The sequence below is a fragment of the Coffea arabica genome, chromosome 8c (genome assembly GCF_036785885.1).
Source record: "Coffea arabica cultivar ET-39 chromosome 8c, Coffea Arabica ET-39 HiFi, whole genome shotgun sequence".
In the NCBI taxonomy this organism is placed as follows: Eukaryota; Viridiplantae; Streptophyta; class Magnoliopsida; order Gentianales; family Rubiaceae; genus Coffea; species Coffea arabica.
Window position 1 is genome coordinate 3,485,140 of NC_092325.1, and position 9,855 is coordinate 3,494,994.

The 9,855-nt window shown below is 37.6% G+C and overlaps 2 protein-coding genes across 4 annotated transcripts; one reads left to right on the forward strand and one right to left on the reverse strand.

Moving 5' to 3' along the window:
* Positions 1-139: 139 nt before the first annotated feature.
* On the reverse strand, positions 140-2,767 carry LOC113706369 (uncharacterized). 3 transcript variants are annotated; one of them, XM_072062283.1, is made up of 7 exons: positions 2,585-2,767; positions 2,378-2,467; positions 2,228-2,247; positions 1,447-1,567; positions 874-993; positions 723-793; positions 140-641 (listed from the first exon to the last, which is right to left on the reverse strand). In XM_072062283.1, exons 1-7 carry the CDS (start codon positions 2,696-2,698, stop codon positions 395-397), a joined length of 783 nt encoding a protein of 260 aa, XP_071918384.1. In that variant the 5' UTR covers positions 2,699-2,767; the 3' UTR covers positions 140-394. The 3 variants fall into 3 exon arrangements, with proteins under 3 accessions (XP_071918384.1, XP_027084061.1, XP_071918383.1); XM_027228260.2 differs by having other exon boundaries at positions 2,121-2,275; XM_072062282.1 differs by having other exon boundaries at positions 2,121-2,247; positions 2,585-2,735.
* A 1,312-nt stretch (positions 2,768-4,079) lies between these two features.
* Positions 4,080-9,698, forward strand: LOC113706858 (heat shock factor protein HSF8-like). The gene is made up of 2 exons (XM_027228887.2): positions 4,080-4,653; positions 8,269-9,698. Exons 1-2 carry the CDS (start codon positions 4,357-4,359, stop codon positions 9,529-9,531), a joined length of 1,560 nt encoding a protein of 519 aa, XP_027084688.2. The 5' UTR covers positions 4,080-4,356; the 3' UTR covers positions 9,532-9,698.
* The last annotated feature ends 157 nt before the right edge of the window (positions 9,699-9,855 follow it).

Below are 9,855 nucleotides of genomic sequence, written 5' to 3' on the forward strand. Positions count from 1 at the left end.
ATTGGGCGAGAAAATTTTGAAAGAGAGATAAATTTGAGAAGAATAAAATGACCAATTAAACTCGCTTGAAAAAAACGACACCGCTATTCACCAGTCTGGTATTGTATACCAACCCCATAATGTTACGGTGCCTTCCAGCAAACAAGAACGAATACTCATTCCATTCAAGTTCGAAATGCCAAAAGGCAAAAGAATAAATGAGCCAAGCATTTCTATTTTGAATGTGACATTCGGACAGAATTTGGGTGGGGAGACATAAGTTGCATTGTGAGTAATGTCAGTTTCAGCCTACACTCAGAACAAAAACTTGGTACACAAGCAATTGGATCCTCCTTTTTGCACTTTCTACCACCTCAATACCACAGCAAGTGCTTGTCATTTGTAGGTTATGCTGTCAATCATTGACAGTGTTGTCATCCACCTCTGGCTTGACAAAGAACTCGATATAAGCAATGCGACTCGGTTGCTGATAGCCAGCATAATCAACATGGGAATGTGAAACAGGGGGTTTTGCAACTGAAACTAAGTGCTGAACTTTTAGCATTCCACCTCTCCCTATGGTCAACTTGCTTCCTCGATTATCTCTTATTACACTGCCAGGAATGTTTGCAGTTGTCGCACGAAGAAATTTGTATTTATACCTTCCACAAAAGCCAGATTAGAGCAAGTAGCAGAAATATGAACTGATTTCCAATCATAAAACCAGTGGTATTGACTGAAACCTGTAAGAGATTTGACGATCACAGCTGAAAGCAATCAAGAGATCAGTGTTGGCATAGTACATGAAGTCTATCTGCAAGAAAGAAAAGGGGAAATCCTGTAAAGCACGGTACACTCTTGCAGTATACTTGCTCATATGGAAACAAGCAAAACCTGTAAATCGCCATGGCCTTCACCTCTAAAGGTGACACATGGAGGATTTGGCTGAAGAGTTATCTGAATGCTTGATCCTGGCCACTCAAGATCATCAATAGCTTCCTTTAAAGCTGCAGACTACAAATTGAAAGCCCAGCATACAGTAAAGAAGTGGTATATAGTATAAAAACAGAAGGTTTTTGGATCAATGTTTTATAGGTTGAAGTTGCATCCAAACTCTGCCTGATTTATCAGAAAAACATTACTTTGCCATCATCTTTAAGATTTAGAAGCACATTAAATTTGTTGGATTTATCTGAATGAATGAATGCAGGCAAAATGAGATTCTGTTACCGGGAAAAAGATATAGCTCTTCAAATATATTAAATGACAACCCATATCATGATGAAGATCTAGCAATACAATCAGAGTGCTGGATATTGCTCACGCAAAGATAAATATTTAAAAGGGAAAAGGCAAATTCACTTTAAAAGAAAGAAGTTGGCCTTGCTTGCCCGTATTTGCACAATAAAACACTTTCTTATTGTTAGCTACTCCATAAGAGTGCTGGTTAAGAGAAGAAAAAAGTACCTTAACAGTGAAATGGAGAGGAGTGCTTCCAGCAGGTTCAAAGTTGTAGTCCCAAGAGATCGTGTCAGGGATCCTTGTTCTGACCTCCGCATAAATGCAAGCATCCAATGAATCAACTGACCTGTCCCCCCAAAAACACGCAAGAAAAAAGAGGCAAAACAAATAAAAGTTTGTTAAAATTTACCAAGTCAAAGGCAAATCAAATTCAGAAGCTTGTTTTGAACCCCATTCTGTCCCTATCAGTCAATTGAAAAGCAGACACTACTGTGACATCAAAAACCAAACTCAGAATCCTGGAAAACTCAATCATTGCGAAAGTGAGCTGATTGACAAAGTTGGGCCTCACATCATCAAAAACATGGTATCAAATATCAAATTTCCAAGCTATGGGATGCCTTAATGCTAAACTGAAGCATTCACTGGCCATAGGAGCCAAGTTTTTCTCATCTTATCAGTTATTTACAAAAGCGCAACAATCAAAATGTCCTTTAAGCTACGACGGACATTTTCCTAGACGAATGTGAAATTACTCGTGAAGTTCAAGTCGTATTACTACATAAATTTTCAAAATTATTATTCAACCTCTAATTATTCACAATTATGTAGCCTTAGACACATTGACCTAATTTTCAATGAATAATAATCAGATAAAAACAAGGACAGCAGAGGATTACTTGAGAAGAAGTTGCATATCAGGCCCCGGATACCGAATTTCAATACTACTTGAATTTCCTGGAACTGAAAATGTATTCAGACAATCCACAAAAAGCCCTAAACTCACCCCGAATCGCGGTCTCCCTTCTGCACTATATTCGTACTTCACAAAAAGCTACTTAAACAAAAATAATAATAATAAAGATTTAAAATCAATCCTAAAATGAAATAAAGATAACTTCCAAAAATTGAGTAAAAAAACTGAAAATTGGAGTACCTCTTTTTGTAAATAGACTTTGGCCTGAAGACAACTGGATTCCTCGACGATTAAAACGATGCCGTGTTCTGATAATTCCACAACTGCGTCCTAAATGTATTGTATCATAGGAAACAGAGAGAAATTAGAAAGTTAAAATGAAATGTTTGTATGGTAAGGTCTTTAGCCAGGATAATGAGAGATTGAGTGAGAAAGATCAAGAAAAACCTGATGGCGTTTCCATCGGACGGATGTGAGAGCATCGACAATGCCTTGAACGTTATCGAGCTGGCATACTAGATCCAGTGCATCGCCGTCGGCGTCTATCGCCGATGAGCTCATTTTCTGCTGTCAATGGTTCCCGCCAAAAGTTGGAAAAATCACAGAATATTCGGTTAAAGAGATAAACTCTAACGCACAGAGAATATTCATTTATTTATTTAAGTTTTTTCACTTTTTTTTTTTTGGGATAATGTTTTAAGTAATATTTTAATCGGACGGATGTGAGAGGTACAACAAATGAGTTTTGTCAAACTATTATACTTTAGTATTCCCACTGTTCATCCCATCAAAATATTATTTTTTTAAAAAGAAATTCGATTAAATTAGTTAAAGGGTCAAAAGTTTAAATTTATAATAATTTAAGAGCCACTGAGACATTTTTCCAAATTAAAATGGCAGATGACTATGTTGATTCATTTCAAAACATCATAACTAGAACGGATTAAGTCAGTCCAAACTCATCCTATGTGATCCAAAAAAGTTCATTGAATCTAAGTTTTAATTTGGAGTCTGACAAAGTTTTGGTCTAAATATTAAAGTCGAACTAAATGTGAGTCGAGTTTGGGTTATACTAAATTTAGGTCCGATTAAATTCCAACCTATATATGAATATAAGTATATATGTATAAAATATGTACAGTGATATCTATAATTTATAATTATACATATCACGGTATAAAATGTTAATAATTTTTATATAAATTTGTATTAATTCATAAATAGAAAATATATTGAAAAATGTTATTTGCACTCTCATTTTTATTAATCACACTCTCATTTTCATTCTAACTATATAGTTTTTATTTATTAGATTATATGATAAAATAAAATTAATCACACTCCTATTATCATTCTAACTATATAGTTTTTATTTATTAGATTATATGATAAAACAAATCGTAGGAGTGCAAATAACAAAAAATGAAGTGCAAATAACATATTATATATATTATATCTAATTATGTATTTAATTATGCATTTGGACTAGATCTAATTTGAGTTCGAAACTCATATACTAGTGCGAGGTGATCTTGATTCTTTCAATATGAGTCCGAAATCCCAAAAGATTGAAATCCAAAAATTCATATAATTTGTAAGTTGAACTTGAGTTTATTAAACCCCAACTCAAAAAACCTAATTAACACCCCTAATCATAACCAAAGGCAAATAGAAAATTAGTCACAACTACTATTTGAGCAGTTCTCTTCCAAATAAAAAAGGAAAAAATGTATGCAATTATGGCGATTTGCAATAATTATATTTTAAAGTGGACATACTTTTCTTTTTATCTTATGCCTAGAGGGAAAGGGATAAAAAAAACAAGGCCATAAACAGCAAAACCACACAAGAACAGGGGCAAACGTGTCCTTTCACAACAACCGTTGCGGTCACGTCAGTCGCGTCGCAACAAACTCATCCCCAGCTCCCTCCCCCACAACCCCCCGCCCCCTCCCCCGGCCTCAGTCTGTCAATGATTCAATGCCCGTTTCCTCCTGTCGTCTCTTTTTGCCTCTCCGCACTAAGACACACGCTGACCCATACAAATGGCTGCGTTTTTCTAGGGTTTTTCTATAATACACCAAGAAATAGTCCAAAAACCCTTAAATCTATCCATTTTTGTCTTAAAATTTTCACCTTTTAATCATTGACTGAATCTGCAAAATACTTGGCTGCTTGATGATTATCGTTTTTGCGGCGGGAACTTATTTCTGTTATTAATGGAGGCATCGCAGTCGGACGGCGGCAGAGGGAAGGCGGCTTCTACGGCTGCCGATGGTGGAGGAGGTGGTCCTTCTCCTGCGCCTGCGCCGATGCCGAATGCTAATGCACCGCCACCGTTCCTGGTGAAGACGTATGACATGGTGGATGACCCGAGCACGGATAAGATCGTCTCGTGGAGCGCTACGAACAATAGCTTCGTGGTTTGGGACCCGCCGGAATTTGCTCGTGACCTCTTGCCGAAGTATTTCAAGCATAACAACTTCTCCAGCTTCGTTCGCCAGTTAAACACTTATGTATGCATTTTTCTGTATCGTGTTTTCTTTTTGCTTTTTCCCCTCCCGGTTGCGTGGTATTCTGTGCTATGTGCATAATTGAAGTAGGAATTTTGCTTTGTTATCTTTTAGAGTGAATTTCTGATCATTTGTGCTATTCGGGGTTTGAAGGTTTTTGCATGTTGGGATTTTAGTTGAATGTTTGGGGATCTATGTTCGTCTGTCGTGACAAGTTTTTCTGATTGCATATTATTGGCAGTTGATGATTTGTAATGCAGATTGCTGGTTCAACTACACTTTCCATCCTCATAGATGTAAATATGAAAGGGGACTTCGTAGGTTTTTACATTTTTTTAGAAAAAAAGGCTGTGAAATTTATTATAGTGATTGAGGCTGTTAAATTTTTTGAAAAGGAGTCTGGAGAAACATTGTTTGCTCTTGGTGAAGGTGGTTCAAGGTTTGATAGATGTGGAATAAATGAATGACCAAAAAGCTTTTGGCTGCTTCTATGCTGCAGAAACAAGGATTACAGGAAATTGTTCATTGTCGGATAGGAAAGTAATGATTAATAATTTCCCATAATGAGAATATGATTTTGGTTAATTTCTGTTTTTCGTGATTGGTAGCATTCAACAAATTGGTATGGTCTCCTTATCCGACAATATGGATAAACGACAAATTGAAAGAGATTGAAGCCATAATGTGTATGTTTCCCTAAGTGGAAGTCGTGCTCACAGGGCTTGAGTAGGAGTTGGAGTAGCTGAGATGTCTGTCCAGTCAACCCTTTTCAGATTACGTTAGTTGTCTGGCTTAGTTGTCTTCAATGTTGTAGTTTGATTGGGATCTTTCTGGTGGCTTTCTTTGAACTTTATTTTGGATATACCCACTTTTATTGTTTTCCTTTCTACTCATATTCTCTTATACTGAGTTTCTCAGCAACAAAGAAGTTTCTTATCAACATTGGTATGGTCGGCTAACGCCCATTTCTCCTTATCCGACAATATGGATAAACGACAATATAGATAAATGACAAATTGAAAGAGATTGAAGCCATAATGTGTATGTTTCCCTAAGTAGAAGTCGCTGTTCACAGGGCTTGAGTAGGAGTTGGAGTAGCTGAGATGTCTGTCCAGTCAATACTTTTTGGATTACGTTAGTTGTCTGGCTTAGTCTTCTTCAATGTTGTAGTTTGATTTGGGTCTTTCTGGTGGCTTTCTTTGAACTTTATTTTGGATATACCCACTTTTATTGTTTTCCTTTCTACTCATATTCTCTTATACTGAGTTTCTCGGCAACAAAGAAGTTTCTTAGCAACATTGGTATGGTCAGCTAACGCCCATTTCTCCTTTTCCGACAATATAGATAAACAACAAATTGAAAGAGATTGAAGCCACAATGTGTATATTTCCCTAATTGAAGCCATAATGTGTATATTTCCCTAAGTGGAAGTCATGTTCATTGGACTTGAGTAGGGGTTGGAGCAGCTAAGATGTCTGTCCAGTCAACGCTTTTCGGATTACGTTAGTTGTCTTCAATGTTGTAGTTTGATTGGATCTTTCTGGTGGCTTTCTTTGAACTTTATTTTGGATATACCCACTTTTATTGTTTTCCTTTCTACTCATATTCTCTTATACTGAGATTCTCAGCAACAAAGAAGTTGGTATTACGGAATTTCTGCTCTTTTGTCTCTTTCTGGGGAAGATTCTTGCCAAACTGATCTGATGAATTTGATTTTGTCCCAAATGAATCTTCAACTAGAAGCATTTAGAGTGCTTCCTTACTTATAATAGAAGTATTTTTGGTAACTACTCCTACTTACAAGGATTTAGTACGGTTAGGTTGTGACAATATTTGTAATATATCCGTGCTCAGTCATTAATGTATGGAAAGAATTTCATGATCTTATAATTTTACCCTACAACTAATCCTGCCCGCATAAAATGACTTTCCGAACCTACTCATTCTACTTATTTTAAACCTAAGGTTCTTTTATATTTCCTTCCTTTAATGATTTTGTTGTCTCATCATGTTGAGCGTTCTAAGCAACTTCCACTTTTCCGATCTTCCTGACCTGCAGCCTTCTGACTCGAGAAAAGAGAAATTAGAGAAGTGCAGATAACAGATAAAGAAGCAAAATCTCCTAGATTGCGATATTTTATCAGAATTGATAAATTCTTTTCTAAATCAGCCTAATTCACTTCTGGCATAGGCTTCTTTTAAGGAAGAGATGGATCGAAGAGACTGATTTTCAAGTAAATGTATCAATTTCCTATACCATTTAGCATTTCGTCTGATCAAATTCTGCAATTTCAGTCATGCTTGCTTTTTTGTTGGCTCCCCTTCATATCTTTGAATGACCCTCAGTCAGCTGTTTCATTCTTTCTCGTATAATTGATTGATTTAACTCTAATCATGTAATAAACTGTTTCAACCTTGTTTTCCTTCTGTGATTGTTAGTTTGTACATTGATGTGTCTTTTAACTAGTAAAAGTAAAGGACAGTGCGTTACAATCCCAAATGGAAGTGACGCATGCTGTTTTAGTAGAGGAGATTTTGCTTTGACTAGGAATGTTTGCTGCATAATTGGAAGTCACTGTTGCATAATGAATATTGTAAAATAATTTGACAATCACTGTCAGGTAATGTTTGACTGATGGCAGTCATGCTTTTTCTTCCCATGACGATGGAAATTTGATGAAGATGAAATTGACATTAGTATCAAAGTAGATTCATAAATTGTGCTGCATAAGATAGTTTAATACGGCAAAAAGCTCGCGCTCAGTAATGTGTGACTTGATTGCAGTTTAATAAAGCTTGCATGGTTTGCTGGTTTAGCTCTTCTTTTTCTGGCACGAGTGAATGAGATGGAGCGTGTTTAGGATACATTCTTGGCTGACTTACTAAAGCAAAAGAGGAGTAAAAAAGAAAGATTGGAAATGAATGGATGACTTTCTTGTCCAGTTAGATCTTGGGTTGTATTGTGGGCAACAGAAAATGTTCATGGATCTCTTTCGAGTTGAATTGAATTGCAATTACAAAAATGGAGAGGCACAATGTAAATACGTATAAAGTGTAGGAACCTTTTCTGTCGATAAAGAAGTGATATGAGGGGTTGAGTTGTATAAGTAAGTTCCTGTTTCAAGTTGGTCAATTTTGTAAAGAGAATTTAGTAGCTTAAGGTTCCAGCATAGGAAGTTGTCAATGCCAACTATATCAACTTGATCAATTTGGCCAAGAGTTTGCGGTAGCTAAAGTTACGGGTGCCCATTCTGAAAAGATAATTTGTTAGATTCACAAGGCTGATCATTTTTTATTCAGTTTGTAAAGGTGAATGATTTCTTTTTCCATTTTCTAAAATTGTATTTGACTTCCAGTCCACATATGCAAAGGTTGGTGTTTCGTCTATTTTGGATCTTGTCTGATAATTTTGGTCGACTAGGATGGAAGGGTAGTAGTTCTTGCCATCTAACAGTTGTCAAGGTGGGATTGGCAGATTGCATTATCGGATCTGTTTACCTCTCTTTCTTTGGTGGTATCTTCTATTGGTTAAATACAGTTTGTCTCTGATTGTGAACTTGTTATTATCAATGCCAGTACGTCTAACTGTTTGTGATTGTGGCCCCCTTGGACAATCAGGGATTTAGAAAGGTTGATCCAGATCGCTGGGAGTTTGCAAACGAGGGATTCTTAAGAGGTCAAAAGCACCTACTTAAAAGTATTAGTCGTCGAAAACCTGCCCATGGACACCCTCAGCCACAACAGCAACCTCATGCACAGAGTCCATCAGTTGGCCCATGTGTTGAGGTTGGAAAATTTGGGCTTGAAGAGGAGGTTGAGAGGCTAAAAAGAGACAAGAATGTGCTTATGCAGGAACTTGTACGGTTGAGGCAACAACAACAAACCACCGATGGTCAGTTGCAAGCAATGGTGCAGCGCCTCCAGGGTATGGAACAGCGGCAACAACAGATGATGTCTTTCCTGGCAAAAGCTGTGAACAGCCCTGGATTTTTGGCACAGTTTGTACAGCAGCAAAGTGATAGCGGCAGGCGCATCACTGAAGGCAGCAAAAAGCGGAGGCTTAAACAGGATGGTCTTTCAGACGATCATTCTGTTGGTCCTACTGATGGACAGATTGTCAAGTATCAGCCTATGATGAATGAGGCAGCTAAAGCAATGCTCAGGCAGCTAATGAAAGTCGATGCTTCGCCTAGATTAGAGAATTTCAGCAACAGTTCTGATAATTTCTTGCTCAGTGATGGCTCGACACAGTCTACGGCAATGGATTGTGGGAATTCTTCCAATCGTGTTTCAGGAGTGACTCTTCAGGAGGTCACACCATCTGCTGGGCAGCCTTTTGTGCCAGCAGCATCATCAGTAATAGGTCAAAGTGCTTCCGCTGCCATTTCTAATAGTCATTCATCCACTCTTGGTGCAACTTCAGATTTGAATGGTATGGTTGGAGCGCAAGACTTGCATCCCTTAACACTCCCGTCACCAGATACGATCATGCCTGAGCTTTCTCAACTACAGGAGATTGGTCAAGAAAGTAATGTTGATATATTAGGGACTGAAACAGAGAATGGTGCTTTCATGGACGCAACGTCACTGGCAGCAAACGGCAAACTTGCCTTGGATATTGATGATGAACAGATTGAATGGGACAGTTCATTGCTTGATGACATGGAAGATCTTCCTGGCTCTATTGACCCCTTCTGGGAAAAGTTTCTCCAGAGTCCCCAGCAATCGATTGAGACTGAGGACTTGAACTCGAGTCAAATGGAAGACCTTTCCAAGGGAAGTCAAATAAAACCGGTTGATAATGGATGGAACAGGACTCAGCACATGGAACAGCTGACTGAGCAGATGGGACTTCTCACATCTGAAGGCAAAAAAGTTTGATCTTCTTTATGATATATGTACATTTCTTGCTATCTCAAGTATATTGTGAAGATTGATAGTAATCTGTCTGATCATTATGTGTCTATTAAGTCCCTGAAAGAGCAGTTAATACCTCATTTGGTTTTGACCCTGTATGCCTTTACTTGTATGGATGAACCGTTTTACCATCTGGTTCTTACCATTGGCTTTTACTTGCATATCACCCTTAAGGTGCTTACTTTTTGTACCCTCTGTTTTCTTGGTGCAAATGACTCAAAGGGGCAAGCAGTATCAGAGCTTCAACTTCGCGTCAAAACTTATCTTTTCTTTTTCCTTGTTGACCTT